General features: G+C 39.3%; 1 protein-coding gene across 1 annotated transcript in view; it reads left to right on the top strand.

Moving 5' to 3' along the window:
- Positions 1–446: 446 nt before the first annotated feature.
- The window catches only part of TMEM135 (transmembrane protein 135), a 158,893-nt gene continuing 141,401 nt past the window's right edge, over positions 447–17,938 (top strand). The window contains exons 1-3 of the mRNA XM_057373647.1: positions 447–605; positions 10,543–10,670; positions 16,316–16,408. Of these exons, the coding sequence (XP_057229630.1) occupies positions 465–605; positions 10,543–10,670; positions 16,316–16,408 (362 nt within the window). The 5' untranslated portion in view covers positions 447–464. The remainder of the gene's footprint in view (positions 606–10,542; positions 10,671–16,315; positions 16,409–17,938) is intronic.

The following is a 17,938-nucleotide window of genomic DNA, read 5'->3' as shown; positions in this document are numbered from 1 at the left end:
CGCGCCGCGACGGGTGCGTGACACGCCACAGGACACACAAAGGACACACGGGGGACACACGCAGGACACGGGATACACACACGGGACATAACGCAGGACACGAGATACACACACGGGACGCACCGGGACACCCAAGGGCACGGGGGACRCASRSGGGACACAGACGGGACACACACACCCTCACGGCCGCCGGGGGCTGTGCCCCCCCTCACCCGCCGCCCCCCCGCCCCGCCGCTCGCGCCACCCCCGCCCCCGGCCGCTCCCCGGCGGCCGCCGATTGGCTGCGGGCCTCACGCGAGCGGCGCGCGCGCGGGGCGGGGGGCGTGGGAAGAGCGGCTGTGCCCGCGAGTAACCCCGGCGCGCGCAGCGCCCCGCGCGACCTCTTCCCCCGGCACCGGCCGTGACGCGGCGCCCGCGCGCGCCCCGCGCCCCCTCCCGTACCCCTCCGCGCGCGCGCTGCAAAGATGGCGGCCCTGAGCAAATCCRTCCCCCACAGCTGCTACGAGATCGGGCACACCTGGCACCCGCGGTGCTCCATGGCTATGCTRCACGTCACCCAGAGCGCCCTGGCAGAGTCCCTCCGCATCTACAGCACCCTTTACCTGGTGGGTGTGTGTGTATGTGCGGCATAAGGGGGGCCCGGCCTGAGAGGACAAGGGCAGGAGGGGTATCGGAGACGGGGCAGCCTGGCCTTGGTTTTAGGTGGAGGGCTGGGGGATACCAGGGCGCTGAGGGGAGCCTGGCGTGGGGTGGAAGCGGGTGTATAAAGGACATGGTGGGAGCCTGGCCTGAGTGGAGGGGGAAGGGCATGGGGGGGTGTTTGGGGGAGAGCATAAGCGAGGGGAGTCTGGCCTGGGGTGGTGGGGAAGGACATAAGGCATATCAAGGGAGGCAAGCTGGTCTGCGGTGCGGGTAGAGGGTTATGGGCACCGGCAAAGGGCAGGAGACAAGTCAAGGGGCAGCCTGACCCTGGAGTGGGAGTAAGAGGAAGAACTGCAAATAATATGTTTTGGGGTGTAGTCTGGTGCTGGGGAGGAGAGGGATGAGGGCAGGGCATTTTATTTGAGGGCTGGAGAGTTGTCTGGTGGGGAGAGCCTGSTGTTTGAGGGTCGGAAGGCATGACAGGGAGAGTATGTTGAATCTGGGCCAAGTAGGGCAGARGAAGGGCATAAGGGGTGGTGGCGTCTGGAGGCATAACAGGCTGYGAGTGTTGGTGCTGGTGGGTAGGAGGGCACGGGTGCAACAGCCTGAACATCGTATTGTCATCATCTTTCAGTACCTATGACACCTGAATAAAAAGCCTCAATGTTTGCCTGGGAGGCTAGCATTGTGTCTTTGGCAGTAGCAAATGTAATGCACGTGTGTCTTCTTGTTGGTGACACCTTGGTAATCAGTGTTYTAAGATCAAGGAGATTCCATTGCATAATGAAGCAATAAAAATACTTCAAGGTTAAAGGGGTCTGAGTGTTCAGAGAGTATCCTACAGGTGAGGTATCTTAGCGTCAGCGTGCAGTTAGACTTGGTTGTATCACCTCAATTACAGCTGGCTCATTTCCARCAAATTAGGGTGTAGATAGAAGAGCTGGGATCTGTTTGCATCATCTGTGTAAACATATCCTGAAAGCTGATATAAGTTGGAATCGCTGCAGGTGAGCACTTCCTTCTGTCCCCGCCTTCATGTTTCTTCTGTAGTGGTACTTGGGGGTTTGGGGAGGGAGCTGACCACCGAGCTGCCCCCARGCTAACTTGACAGAAGTGAGTCTGCACCTGTGGTGGTACAACAAAATTATCAATCTATATAATAAAGAGAAGGAAAGGAGTGGGATGGCAGCATCCTGACATAATTCAGTTRAGCTCCCATTATAGGGTTTCTTGAATTAAAATTGTGATGACATCCATTTATATGATAAAATAGTAAATGCTAGCAGTGTGAACCTAAGGAATGGTTGTGTCTAACAGTGAACATTGTCACTCTGAACTGCCACAAACACGAGTGGCAGCTGTTAGWGGGAGCATACAGTGAGCTGTATCATGATATTAATAAAAGAGAGAATATTCTCTCTTCTCCTTTTCCTCTACCCAGTATTATTTTCTCATCTATTTTGTTTTATTGTATTATTTTCTAATCTATTTTCTCATCTAGTTTGTTCTTTGGGAGCATAAATACTTGTACAGCAGAATATGGGCCTGAAGTGACCCATAAGAGGTATAGTGGTGATCTGTCAGGTCTGGCTAAAGATAAAGCATCTTAAACAGTCTTRTAATTAAATCAAAATCTCCCACTAGCCAAACCTGGTCAAGAGCTTTCCTGCTCATAGCTCTTTTATGATTCACCCACTTGTGTAGCCACGGGTTAGGGAGAAAACTCCCACTTTTTATTTCTTTTCAAAGAAAAACCTGAAAATCCAAAATGTTTTCCTGATCTGTTTTGCATTGTGACCCCATAAATAGTTACATCTTTTCACAAACCTGAAGTAGGGTGGGTACCTTCTCAACCAATGTCCTGCTGTATTGTAAAACCTCTGCCTCGGTATTTTGTATTTTGTATTTTTGCAGTTTAGTTTAGTTTCTCTTAGGTTTTTGTTGATAGTATTTAACTTGACTTGCCAGAGTAATCTAAAGCTGAGCTGCTATCTAAAGAGAGAAGTAGCATATGCCAGTCTCTGCTACCAGACACATAACTGTACTCCTGTTCTTTGTGTGATTCCAGACCTCATCTCTCCATGAGCTCACCCAGAAGAGGTTACTTACCCTGCTTTTAGTTGGGGTAATTTTCAGCTACAGTAATGAATTGAATTGAATTATTAAGCAGGATTTGAAAAGCACCAGAACCAGTGTAAGGTAAAGAGGAAAAGGGTGTAGTGTGGCCTGCAGAGGAGRAAGCAGAAGTTTTGCACATTAAGTAGCTTGGCAGGGAAAGAACAGTCCTAAATTAAGAGAGTCATCACAAAATTCGTTCTTTGCTGGGCTTAACGGTTGAGCTTGAAGACCTTGTATTTGTAGATGAAATATCGCAGYTGGACAGCACAAATGTTCAGTCCTTTTCTGTATTTTGAGTTCACATAAGGGGGTGGGCTTCAGTTTTTAATTTTTATAGTTATATCTGTATGTGCAGAATATTTTTGGCAGTACTTAGTCCTGGTCCTTTGCAGAGTTCAGCAACAAAAAATGCGCTTAAATTTTCTATGACAAGCCTGTAAAATGGCTTCAGATTGTTTCTTCTGTTGCCACAAGCTAATAATTAAGGAAAGGAGATGAAAGAGTTTCACAAAAGCTTATATAGAAATGAGAGCAAATGAATAGATGAGAATAAATTGCCAGAYGTTGTTCTCTGAGAGAACATGGTTAGGGACAGTTACAATCCAAACCATAACAGCTACACCCCACATCTCTTAAATGCTTTGTTTCTCATTGTCATTGGGAGACTGATGGAGCCAATTTAAGTGGTGTTAGTATTTGATAAGYGAAATACTGGCTTTCAGTAAATTACTATATAGTCTTTGCTTTTAAGTAAAGCTGTACTCTTTGTTTAGTTGGTTTTTTTTTTCTCTTTTCAATAATTGTGCTTGAGTATTTTTTTTAGTTGGAAAAAACATAGCCTTGAGATACCATAATTTCACTGTCTTTATTTTTTCTCCAGTACAAACTGACTGCTTTAGCAAAAGTAGGTTTCATATCAAAATTGAATTGTCCCTCTCCATASAAAGTGGCTGACAGGAATGCCTTAAAAAAATTCAAATGGCTTAACATCTGTATCCCCAAAAGAAATTTTAAACAATCTTCCATAAACCTTGTAATTAAACAAAATAGGAAGGTGTCATCTTGTATTTTCAWAGCTGAAGAAGTCACACTTCTAGAAGTTCACAGGTGAGGAGAARAGAATGATTTAACAGGGAAATTACATGAAGTTGGAGTAAGGCTGGTACTGCCTTTGAGTTGTCTCAGCTTCCATTTTCCAGGATTCTGTTGATTTCATGTGGGAAAAGTGCTATTCATCACATGCGTTAGAGCAAAGTCCTCTGTTTCCTGGGGATTTGTAAGTTTTAGACATTTGTTTGCTGATAGTGCACTTTTTGCAGCAGATAAATGTGCTTTGTCATTTTTATGAAGTCTTTGTAGTGTATCAGAGATAATCTGATCAGGTAACATTGTCACCTAATCTAAATAAAATCTAAAAATTGACGTTTCTTACTTTGTAGTAAGAGGCAAGAGTCATTCAAGCCACTCACCTTTCCTTTCTCTTAGTTTGATAATTTACTCTCTTCACATAATTTAAGACAGGCTCCCTCYCTGACTTTCCAGCTTAACTCCTGTCCTTACCCTTTTCCTTTCAAACACAGGTCTTCCTCTACCCACATATATTTCCTGCCCTCCCTCCCCACCACCCCCTTCCTACCCTACATCTGTTGCCCTTCACCTCTGCTGCTAAAGGGCACAGCCAGAGCACACCCTGAGCACACCCTGAGCACTGGCCATTTCATGGTTCAAGCTGACTCTTGGCTTACTCCTGGCTCTTAACTCCAGACACCTCTCCCACACATATGCTGGCACAGAGGAGAGGAGCAGCAGGCCTAGTGCAGTGTGAGTGCCAGCGGGTCTGTTTCACATGTCTTCTGGACTGAGGGATGGTTCAGCCAGCTCTTTAAAACAGATGTAACCAGAGTCTGTTGCTCCAGTACAGATTTTAATAGAGCATTTGCTGTATTTTATTGATTTCCCACCCCCACCCCCCCCCCCCCCAATTTATTTTTCATACTCTTTTCATATTCATTTTGGTCTTAGTTTTAATATTTCTTCATATTTCTGCCATATCTGCTTCTTCTGTGTCTAGAACAACCTTCAGATTCTTAGATGCCAATTGCTTTTTCTGTGTCAAAGGGTTTTCTTTTCTACTTAGGATTCCAGTGCTGTTGTCTTCCTGAGCCCTGTTTGACCCATCAATATCTGTACTCTATCTTAATTTGCATTATTTATTTTGTAACCTCTCTAGGAATAGGACAGATTGTATGATCATGCTGTCAGTGACTCAAATGCTATCAGCAGTCGTATAAATATAAGGTGGTTTTTTTTTCCTCTACAATTTCAGTGGGAGGAATATTAGTATGAATACAGCATGGGACAGGRAGCTGCAGTATAAGCAGCATGAGGCAGCTGGTAGGTCACTTTACAGATAAATCACTGTTGCAGTGGAAGTAACAAGAGCAAGAACAACTCTTACTGTGCTTATGAATTATTTTGGAAACTGTTATAGGTAAGACAGAAGCACCARCCAAAAATCAATGTTAAGTACGAGTCTCACATCACTTTACTGGCTGTATGCGCATTGCTGTAGKATTGGGCCAGAAGTCATTCCCAAGGATGGATAGTGGACACTGTCTGTGCCGCTGCTGCTTCAGGCTTGCTTTCTCCTGGGAGAGCTGTTTGAACTGGTCCTGAGCAAGAGTGGGTAGCCACCTAACACTAAAGTGGCTCCTCTCTTATCTGCCAGCATAGGTAGAGTTGTCACCTGTCACCTTTCTGAAGTGTGCAAGAAGGCTGTATTGGCCAGATTGTGTTCTAAAATACTCCAGAATTGCTGAGTATGTTAGAATGTGATTTTTCCTTGATTGTGCTGCAAACCATTGTGTATTTGGAAATAGGGTGGGGAGACTAGGAAGGATGTTAGTATTACCCTGGAATATGCTTCTGTTTGCCAGCTTGGATCTCTGGGTTAGGCTGTGAGTAATCTCTCTTCTGTCAGGATCCAGTACCTAGAGTCACTGTGATGGTGATGTGTGATGGCCTTCTTTTGGATAAGCTGTTCATTGTCGTACTGTGCTGTGTCCTGTATCTCTCTGCTGTGTTATGAATGACATGTAGGTCAATGTCTTCTTGCCTTTGGATTCTTCTGGAAGCTGGGTTAAATATGACTAAAAATAGCCTGAATATTACTGAATTAAGAAACTGTGAGTTCTTCATTCCAGGCTGTGAGCGTTCCACTCTGTTCAGGTGGTTTTCAGGCCATGCTATAAAATTCTTTCATAAATTGAAAAGAAACAAAAATACTCTTTTAAATTCTCAGCATCTCAGCAAAAATAATCATAAAATGTATTTAGGTGAGTAGAAGAATTTATGCTTAAAGATGCAAGGGGTAACTGGGAACCTGCATCACAATAATGTTGGAAATAAGGAAAATCTCAGCCTTGACTGATTGAGCAGAGATCTTGGTAAAGATACTACAGCTACTGGGAGCTACCAAAAATTGTTAAAGGGGCTGTTTATCAATAAGATACAAATCTGTTCTCTTAAGTTTGTACAGCTTTATAGTAGAGTGCAAGAATTCAGGACAGGAGTACCATCCTTGAAAATTATGCTGAGTTAGACATTTTAAAGTGAATGAAAAATTGTTTCCTTCTCATTTCAGCAGAAGGAAAACCAGTAGTGAAAATTATTTGTCATGGAATGAGAGGGATCCCAGGCTTGAAGGTTATATAGATGTCATTCAGAGAGCACATGAGTACTGTTTCTGTTTTTTAGTTGGTTGAATGATAYGGAAAATTTTAAAAATGCCAAATCAAAACAACCCAACCCACTGATGGCAATCTTTTTATACAGAGGGACTCAGACACGGGAACTCAGACAGCAAGAGGCACATGCTCTTCCTCAGAGTATTGCAGGAACTGACTTAAGAAGTTAAACAATCTGTAAGCCAGGTTTTGTAATCTGTGCAATCAGGAAGGGATGAGCTAATTGAGTAAAAACAAATCTGAGTGAGAGGGCGCATGAGAAACAAATTGCTTATTTGAACAAGTGTCTTTCAAAACCCAAGTGTTGCCTGAGGGCCTTTTGAGATTGAGTTACTCCAAAGCACTTAAAATAATTTTTTAAAGCAAAGGAATAATGTTCTTGTAAAATGTGTAAAAAAATGCAARTGTTTATAAAAGAACATGTAAATAATTAAATATAACTATGAGAAATCTGACATCTATTTGTAGCTGTACCTGCCATTTGAGTAATCAGAGGTATTTCCTTAGCTGTTTTACAAYTGGGGATTGCTTTGCTTTTAGCATGCATGTGACTTAATTTATAAAATTTTCCTTGGATTTTTAGTGACTTGCAGTGTGTGGATTATATAAACCATGAACACAGTGGTATTGATCATATCTAAACTTGCATTTTAAAGGTGCCTAAAATGTGTCARATAATTGTGCTTATCAATGCACTTGAACTCTGCTTTCCTAAAGATTTACCTATGTCTGCATAATTTTGTAGGGTTTTTTCCCTTCTTTTTTTCCCCTCTTTTTAAAAATAAAATTTTCTTATGATGTGAAGAACTGAGAGATGATATTGCTTGTTTCCACTGTCCATCATTAAGTATTGTATGTGTTATGTAATTCCACTTAATTTTGATGGAGGTAGTCCTTACAGTCATAGACTTTGTACAAACTTAAGAAATGGTTGTTTGATGGAGGAGGGAGAGACAAAAATATTGGATACAYGACAGCAGAGTTGGCAGAAAGCCTGTGGTTTTTTTAGCCTGCTGTGTAACCTGTCAGACTGTACATTGGTCAGCCAATTAGCACATTAATTAAGTCAAACCATCCTTTGTGTGCAATGCCTCTTGTGGAATCCATAGTTCAGGGATATTAGGTGAGGACTGAGGATACTGGAGGTGAAGCTGAGGTTGTTGTGGTTGGATGATGAATACTTGTAGGCATTACATGACACATCATGAAAATAATTAGGCCGGGCTGGTGCCTCAGATCAGGGCAAAGCTTGGGTTTGTGTTTCTTGTTCCTTTTYTGCTGGAACACCAATAGCCTAGCTCAAATCTTACAGTAGACTATGTTGCTGTGGTTTAGGGATGGCGTTGGAATTGCATACATTCTTTCCATGGTTAGGGCAGAATAAATAAATTCTGATTTTTTTTTTTTTTACTTCTGTGGGTCTTAGCATTTGTGTATAAAGACTAGAAAGGATTTAAGTAATGATATTCCACAAACCGAGGTATCCTGAAATTGGTGCACTGATTTTTTTACAATTACATTTTTTATGTTGGAAAGTCAAAATGCAGTTGTGTGAATTCTGTAATTAATGCTWGAAAATATTCTTTTTTGTCTGTTTCTTTATTATTACTTACCAGGCTTTTTTGAAAATGCATCTGAAAATGCATCTTTTTTGAAAATGCATCTTCCTGGAGATTAGTATTTTGCCAAGGAAGTACTTACTGGATGTCCTGATGCCTTCTCCTTCCATTCTTTCTGCTGCTGACATCCACTGCTAAGCCTTGAGCAGTGCATTTGTTGTAAGAATTTGGATTTCATCACAGTGTCCTCTCAGCTGGCTTGAGTGAAGTTTATTCCAGTGAGGGCCATGAACGGCTGCATTTTGACATCATYTTTCTTGCTTTCTGCACTTTAATGATACCTTTCTGAAATGTATGGAACTKATAGGGACAGCAAAATGGTATCCAGAAATATCTGGTATTTTTTCCACGTAATGACACTGCTGGTGGTAAAGGGGAGGAACTCTGTAGTGTGCTCTTGCCTGCGTTGAGCTCTACACAATATTTTGTTTGATTCATGTCTATAAAACAGTGAGAAAATGATAAGCTTTTCTAAGATTTTTTTTTGGGTGGGTGTACATGAAGCTCTGTTACTCTCATACATCTCTTTCAATTTGATGAGCAATTTTCTTTGGAATGGTTTGTGTATCATTGTTTCTGGTTCTTATCTATTTTTCACKTAGGAGTAGGGTAGTAAAGAGAAGGGAAAGCAGAAATTTACATTAGYCTAAAGCTTGCTGGAGACATTGCAGAAATAAATTTTTTACTTTGATTTGACATTAATTTATAAGATACCAATCTTTACATGTTGTGCTTCTGACTCTTTGGTCTGAGGGAGCAARGCTTCATACTTAGGTGTAAGGCCTGTGTTATTAAAACAAAAAAAAAAAGTTATTTTGTTCCAATGTTCATGTCCTTCCTACAATATGCTAGAAATAACTGAGTGGGTAGTGACTGGTTGTCCAGCATTTAGACTACRTTAAGACTTTTCTTCAACAGAAAGATTATCTGGATTGTGTTATTGCCTAATCCATTATGCTTAAAGCAGCCTTGACACTTGATTAAGTAAATCTGTTTTCGGAGGTCTGTTCATGCATGTATTTCTTAATCCTTAGTTGAGGGCTTATTTTGGAAACAGATTTTGGCAGAACTTTCCTTGGGTTCATTTTATCAGAATCCTTGGCCCATCTCTGATTGTAGAATGTCTACTTTCTATTCAGTGGACAGTGTTTTAAAAGAATAGCTCCCTCACACAACCAAGACTTCGAGAGGTGTTAGCAATACAGATTTGACAGGATGTCTTTCCTTGTTCTCATCAGCACCAGCAATATGAAGCTCACTCTGTTTGGAACTTCTCTAAGCATTGACCAAAAACTCCTGCCAGTTTTGAGAATCCCTGGGAGATAAGTGCAGATAAAGATAATAATGCTATTAGAATAGAAATTAGAATCTGTCTCATGGTGCACCCAAAGTATACTTTCATGAAGCCATAGGAACCCGCAGGCTGAAGGGACCTTGGGAGGCCCTGTAGTCCCAGCTTCTTGGTCAAMGCAAGGCCGGTCAGGGGAGGTTACTATTTGGGGGACTTTTCTAGTTAAGTTTCAAGGGTCTCCAGTGATGGAAGTCCACAATCTCTTTGGGCAACCTGCTGCAATATTCAGCCACTGTTAAATGTAGGTTTTTCATTGTTAGGTCAAAATAAGAGTTTACCATACTTGAACTTGTCTGTTGCTTCTTGTCCTACYCCTGGATACTTCTGAGACAAGCCTGGTTTGCTCCATCTTCCCATTAGCTAATTGCAGAATTTCTGTAGACAAAAAAGAGTTTGAAAACTTTTAGTGTTTGAGTCYTTAAATAGCTATTCTGTGTAATACATGGGACATACATTAAACTGACCAAAAAGAATGTTTATTTTTTAGATTGAGCCTGTTTTCTACTATAGGCAGTTTTTTAGATAATATACYATATCAATAAAATATGTCAGGAATGTGTTGTTCTTCCAGCAGATGGTGAATATTTTTTGAAGACTTGCAGTAGTTTAATTGGAGTAGAAAACCTTTAAAAATACATCATCACTTCACAGACACTGTGTAAGGCCTGTATTTGGATTACTTTAGTGATAGTCTGACCATAGTTATGTGATAGTACAATTTTCTTGAAGACCAAACTCTGTAGATATATCCCATCTTAAAAGTTTTGATGTGTGGCAGACAGTGTTTCTTTCATTATGGCTAACGGTAACAAGGTAATAAAATTCCTCCTATACTTCCCATTTCAGATTGCTTAATGTATTTCCTGGTATAAATACTGTAACGGCTGGAACAAGTTCAAAGGAAATCTTTGTGGTATTGTTCATAAAGTTTAAGAGGCTTTGTTTTACTGCTTAAGTGGGCATGTCTCATTTAACATTTTTCTTATTCTTTTTCTTTACGATGTGCAAAAAAGTGCCTAACTGAATTAAAGTTTATCCCCCTTTTTTTTCTTCCCTTCTCCCTCAGATTGCAGCTATTCTCAGGAAACGAAAACTTGACTATTATTTGTACAAATTGCTACCTGAGATCTTGCAGTCAACTTCCTTTCTGACAGCAAATGGGAGCTTGTATATTGCTTGCTTTTGCATTCTAAGGTTGGTATACTGCTCTAAAAATAAAATATGATAGTAAAGCTATTTTTGTGCAACTTTTCAATTTGTCTCTTTTTGTAAGGCTTGTTTGTAATGTTTTGGAGTTAGAGAAGCTACAGCAATCATCCTGATKTCTGGTCTTCCATTTGAATGTGAAACTTTGCTTTTTAAAAATTATTTTATTCTCCTTTTTGTAATTTTTTAAATGAATAAACAAGTCAATGTATCCACTTTGCTTCTTTTTCTCTGTTTTACTGATTCAAAATACATTGTTGCAGGAACTTCAAATAGACTCTAGAGGGGAATTAAGAAGGCCTAATCTTTCTTTCCTAGAAATAATTGATGTAATTTGATATTGGCTTCTATTTTCCTGATGTGGAGGCTGTGATAACTTTTAGTTATCCCAAACTTTATCCAGCCATCCTTATGTACTTTCCTTATGATCCTAAATGAAGGAAATCCCAGCACAATTTCTGRGATTCTGTAAAATACAGGCTTGCTCTGAAAATTGAGCATAAAGGGCACCTCTGTATTTTGTTTCCAGCATATATTTCAAGTAACTATTAGGATAGTTAAAAATTAAACTTTACTGTTTATGAATGTGATGATGCATTTATTGTAAGAGATGTTACACATAGACATGTAAAGCCTACAGTAGCCGTGAATGTTTGAAAGTTAACTGCATACTCCACAGCCCCTTTAAAAGATAGATCCATTATGCCCTACTTCTATTTAGAGGCCTCTAAACTTTCCTTCAAAGCTGAAGGAGAAGGCAGAGAAGAGTAGAGTCTGGCTGAGGAGCCATGGAATGCTTTTCAAGTAAATAATTTGCAAAGATCAAAGTGAATCTATAAATAAAGAACCCTAAAGAACATGATGTCTTCTTGCAATCTAGGTTGTATTAATACTGATTTATCTTTATTCCTCTGAACTAGAGCGTGCTCTTCCTTGTTCTGCCATGTATTTGCCTGTGAATCTGCAAWCCTTTACTCCACTGCTGTAGTTAAAAATTATTCTCTAAATTAAACTGGAATTGCTTTAAGTTTTATGGCTTTCAGCAGTTCCTTTTACAGAAGATGTTAACTATCTAAATCTGTGACTCTGCCTGAGCTAGTCARTGAAGGAGGTAAGAGGTTAGTGTCTTATAAGCCATTTGGTATGCTCCTATAATGGAGCATAGCTGTCTAAAACTGTTCTGGCCTCCAAAACAGCATGGCCAGATGCAGACTGGATAATAGAAATGGTGTCCAGTCCAGGTGCCCTCCAAGTCTCCTTGAAGCATTGTTTGGACTAACCTAAGTCAGAGCCATGCAAAGCTCGATTGCAATGATTAAATGTGTCAAGGGATACATATAAGTGCTTACCCTGCCTTTCTTACAGCTGTGCTGCRCAGTAACCAGCCAGCATCTTGGGAGGTGTATGTGCTTTCTCTGTTGTGAAGACTTGCAACAGATGTGAGGAATTTTCAACTTCAACAGAATCCTTGCTGGCAGAGTCTCTGTATGCTGCCCACCACTGCAATTGCAAGGCTTGCAACTAAAAAGTTGGCTAGAGTGCTGATTGAAACTGGTGACTRAAATCACTACTAGAGACAAAAGAAACAAATGTTTAGGCAGCCATGAGAATTGTGCTTATTGAAGTACATGAATGTCCAATAATAATGATGATTTTGCAGCTTTTTGGACCAGAATGAAGTTCATAGCCACAGTAACTAAGTGACTRGGATATGTAAGAGCTATCAAATGACATTTCAGAAAAAAAAATGGATAACATGATTATCAGAGAAGAGATATTTTCCAAATGAAGAACACGTATATGCCTGGTGATGATCCACTTGGTGCATTTCCCAAGTGCCTTTGACAAGAGTGCTTGCTAGGACTCTTCAAGAAGAAAGGTCTTCTGTCTTCCAGGATTTAGTAAGTGATTAGCAAGTAGTCAATATATATGAAACTAAGCAAGGCATAAATAATTGGTTTTCACAGTAGAAAGAGGTTGCCAGTTAAGGTCCTGTTATGTCCTTTGTTTTGGTTATACATAAGGAATCTGGAAAAGGGGCTGAAGACCAGTATGAGAGATTGTATGGGATWATTTAGGTTACACAAATTTGAAACTGACTTTCATCCATTTCAGAAAGACCTGTTGATTAAAATRACTTATGAAATTTGATAAAGAAAACTGCAAAAGAATGCATCAGAAAAGAAAAAAACAGCTCTCTCCTTACTCAGGGATGGGCTTTAAGCTGGCTGCAGTTAATCAGGAAAGTGTTTGAAGATCATCATTTGAACAAGTCACTTCAGCACTTTAAATATGGTCAGGGAGCTGAGGAGCCGAGGGAGKGTAGTTTGGAGAGAAAATGAGAGCACAGAAGGAAGCTGAATGAATACATGACACTTCTGCAAATTGAGTACCATTTGCCCTTTTTTAAGCGTTTCTCCTAAGATCATAATATTGAAAAGTCATTCACTTGGAATGTGCTTAATATCTTGTACTTAATATACGTATCTTGCAGCTTGAGCCATGTAAGCCTGCTTCTCTCACCTGCTCGTGGATGGGTGATGGAGGATGGAAATGTGAGAATTCATTCCTTTATTTTTAACCAATTTGTGTAGTTTTTAGTATTTAAGTTTTTATTAATGATTTGATTAAATTTATATTATTCTTTGAATTTATTGCTGTTTGATACAGTGTACTCCCTTCAGTGTCCCCTGAGAACAAGAGCAATGGAATGTGATTTTCCAGTCCAGAATGTGATTTGGTGGTGTACATTTTAATCTATCAAAGAAATACCAGAAACTCTATTTCTGCATAACTGACCTGAATATTTCTGGGCTTGTTTTGCAACCATGGAAAGAGATTATCTGAGACTGAAGTCCTAGATGCTCTCCATCTGGGTCTAGGTGGTGGTGAGAGATTGGATGTGATAGAGTTGTGCTATAGGATATATACTGCTGTTTTTGTATCTGTTTTTGAGTGAAGCGTATATTATAGCAGCAGCAGCAATAACTCAGAAGCAAAATTGTCCAGCAAGCCCCATGCAGTTGATTGCTCTTATCCTCCTGGAGTTCTACCCCAAAGCAATGGATTAAAAGAGTGYAGCTGCACATGTTAATGCATGTTTACCTGCACAATTCTGATTTGAGAAGAGTTGCCTCTTTTCTTCTTTTGTAGCACCAAGGAGGAGGTAGGTTGGCAGGTGTATAGCGCATCCTGGATGAAGTGAGCACTGATCTTTCTTACCTTTACCAAAGTACCAGCAAGTTTTCAGTCTCTGTGTGTACCTGTGATCCAGTAACAGTTGATAGATCTAACTAGGAAATGTTATTGGCAGTGAGAAGTCTGGCTTCTGCTAATAGGGCTTATTGATGCCCTTGCAATAGTGTCTTCCTTTCAGCTTGAGAATAGTACCAAAACTGAGACAGATGCAAAAGGTCTCAAGGATGTAAAACTTTAGGCAAGACTGTGCAATTAAAATAATGTCAGGCATTGTTTATTATGTTCATCATTCCACAGGTGGGTAATATTTCAAAAATACCTAAATCCAATGTCAGCAATAACTTAGGCAGTGAGTAGGATGTTCTTGTTTTAGGCGGAATTGCCAAGCTGACTCRACTGACTTTTTTTTAGCTGCTTTTTTTGGTATGGTGTATTAGGGTCTGTTAGCAGAGCAATGAGAGTGATGATCTCTGTTACGGATGTGTGACAGTCCAGCTGGGAATTGTTATCTCTTCCGTTGGTGAGATCCAAAAGACTGCATCTGTCTGGGCTTCAGACGGAAGTGCGGGGTTCCTGTGTTGACAGGCATTGCATCTGTTAAATGAAAKATGTGATTTTTAGGTTTATGGTTTAATTAATGTAAAACCTCATGAAGACATAGTTCCCTTAGTCTAGCAACTAGAGTAATTAAGTTTGTCCATGCACAGCTTATACACTGAAGATGTAGATGCATGACCTCAAAGAACTCCTAGTTCTTATTCCAATTGCTATCTGTACATATTTGAAAATAACCATGCAAATAATAACAAAACCTCATTTTCATTTACTTTAGCAGAAGTTTAAATGTGACTGTAGTGATGGTACATTTTTATTTCCACTAGACTTTATTATGTAAAATGTGTTACTGTTGTTTCTGAAATCTTGTCAAATGAAACATGCAAGCATTTAGAATCCATAAAAGGATTCTAAACCATGCCAAAAGAACAAATTACTGTTTCTTTCCCACAGAAAAGGCATTTGTTCTGTTACTTAACAGGTGTGTCTGATAAGATGTGTTCATACTTATTAAGATGCTTAAAATKACTTCTCTGAAACTTCATACAGTAATTACTTTCTGAGAGAGTCCTAATAATGAACTTTAGCTCCTGCAGCATTTGGCATTGTCATCCTGAGAAATTATCCTTTTGCAGCCGTGGGAATGAGCAGTGTGTGTAATTGCCATTACATCACTTGCTGCTGATACACTGGCTCCCTTTTCACTTATGAACATAAGCTGGCATTGCTTGCTGGTAATGTTATTTTTGTAGAAGTATGAAATGAGGCTGCTCATGCCTTTGATGGCAAGAAAGAAAGTGAGCTAATCAGATGGTGTTGATTAATTATCTTTGTTCTCTCTTCGGTGTTGTTAACATGAAATTTTATCTAAGAAAATATCATTTTCTATCCTTTTGCCATTTTGTTTGTTTATTTTGTTTGCTGTGTTTTTAGAAGGATAGACTTCATTGTAATGTTTTTTTTCCCACTGATAGTGCTTGTCAGCTGAGCAGCATTGGTACAATTGAAATATGTTTATTAACATGATACAAGATGTCATGACTCTGACTCTTGTTTGCCTCTGTGATCAGCCTGAATAAGTTTGAAGGTGCAGGTCTCCTGAACAGACCAAACATTGTGGGTGGCATTGTGTCTGACATGCAGTTTGGCTTTTCATTTAATAGTGACCAATTTATAGAAATMTTTTCTTAGATACTGTTGTTTGTGTAACTTTTTTTTTTTTGAACTCTTATTGTTGAAGGAATTTTGATAATTGAAATTGTGTGGACTCTTGTCTTCATCTGAATGAAGTCCAGATCTAGCTGGCAAAAATGAGAGCTTTCCCAGCTTAATAGGACTGGGAATTCACTGTTTTTTTCCACTTGTAATGTACAAACCGCTTCCCTGTAATTGTGTGCTTCCCTGTTTTTAGCATCAGTGGATTGTCTATTATATATTATAATTATTTGATTTGATTTCTGTCTCACCTGATTGCATGACTACATTCTGTAAGGCAGATCTTCCTGAAGATGTGTTTAAACAAGCAGCAAAGAGAAGAGTGGCTATAAGGTCTTTTAGATTTTTTTTTTCTGTAATTAGTACCTGCAACTTTTCAAAAATATGTCTTGGAAGACACTGCTTTCCTGGTAGAAAAGTAGTTATTTAAATGAAATGAATACATGAATGAATTGTTTCAGGTGTTTAATGTTTATGAAGCACTTTAGGAACTCCTCTGAGAATTACCCAGCTGTAAAAATATAATTGTTAGTGTTTATTAGTAAGTACAGATTAATGTAATAAGACAAAATTAATAAATAATTTGTAATTTTATACAGATAAAATTAGGTTTGGTTCATGAATGTTCCATCTGCATGTAATATGTGTACAAATTACTTTTTCAGGAAGATACTTGGAAAATTCTACTTTTGGTCCCCTGGCTTTGGTGCAGCTTTACCTGCTTCTTACATGGCTATTCTCATTGAAAGGAAAAGCAGGTAGGGTTTGTGTTTATGGATTTTCAGTTTAATATAGTAATGTTTTTTGTTTTGGTTGTTTGATGATTGACATTTGACAACTCAGTGGTTTTATTTCAGAGTACTGGAAATATAGTTCATTTGAACCTTAAATGTAGAAAGTTCTTTTGTACCTTAAATCTAGAAAGTTACATTAAAAAAAAACCACTTTACCAGCATTCAGTTTCATGTTAGTGGTTTGTCTTGTTTAAGGTGCGATTGGGTTGCTCGGAATTGCCTGATAAAGCTTGGTTGCTTAGGGCTTCCTAATGAAATGGTGGGTTTGTTTTTGTTTGGTTTTTAAAATACAATTTGAGCAATATTTGCTCAATTAGTTGCGGAAAGGGAGAATGCTGATGACTTAACATAATGTTAATAAGATAGAGGAATCATAGATGTTATAGAGAAAAGTGTGGATGAGCTGAAAGAATTCAAATTGGATGAAATTTAATGGTACAGAAAACTAAGCCTTTCACTTAAGGAGGGGTGCCGAAGTTCAGCTGTCAATGGTAAGTTCATTATGAAAACACGAAAGTGGGGAGAAAGCTCTGAGTCATCTAAGCATGGCCCAAAGCTGCTGTTTGTATCATGGCTGCAAGAAGATGGCAGGTGAAATCCTGACTTGTGAGGTTTTATTGTTTGAAATTCAATTTTTTGTTGGTAGCTTGTATAAATAGTGACAGTTATAATACTTTCAGAATTTACTGTGGAGTGAGATGCTTTAGTCATCTGGTAGGTGGGTTGAAAGATGAGAAGGTGAYAGAAGGGTAAAGTAAGGGATTGCTCTTTTTAAAAAGATGATGAAGGAGTTATTAGAGGTGGTGTGAATACACTTTTGATTACTGTGAATATCTGAAACTTTCCAAARCAGTCATTTAAAAATAATGGCAAATATGTATCATTATGTTGTTGTCTCACTGTCAGGCCCCTTTCCTGAACTTCAATTGTGGAGTAAGCAAATCCAATGCCAAGTTTTATATATGTCAAAGTTTCGTCCTTTTAAAAGAATGCATTAGCTATTGTTTTTGAAAATTTAGATGTGTAAGAGGTTCTGGAAATGTGTGAGCGTTTAATGATTAAGAAAATAATCACAATCAAATTACCAAACAAGTTAATTATCTTTCTAATAGATGGATTAGAAAGATAATCTGGTAGACTGATATTCATGTTAATGTGATTGCTTTTAAGATGTTGGATACATTTTAGTAGAACTTTTTCTAGTTACTTAGACTCCAACACTGCCATTGGCATCAGAGTTTCATTTTAGGGTGAGAGCAGATACATGCTCTCCCTTTGATCGCTGGCTACACTGGCTTAATTTTTCCTACAGACTTGTTGCAATGTGAGGCTTTTCAGTGCCTGACTTTTATTGTTTCTAGATAACATTTTCAGTCTCTGAACTTCTGGCTTCCAGAGTATTTGTGAATGGAGAGTTGAAACCCCTTATGAGCCCGAGCCTGAAAAAGATTTTTGTATAACAGCAAAACAACTATGAGAAATTTGCAAAGCTAC

The sequence above is a fragment of the Malurus melanocephalus genome, unplaced genomic scaffold, assembly GCF_030028575.1.
Source record: "Malurus melanocephalus ecotype Western Australia unplaced genomic scaffold, MMel_1.1 scaffold_204, whole genome shotgun sequence".
Lineage (NCBI taxonomy): Eukaryota > Metazoa > Chordata > Aves > Passeriformes > Maluridae > Malurus > Malurus melanocephalus.
Note: the sequence above shows the minus strand (reverse complement) of the source record. Positions and strands in the feature narration are given on the sequence as shown.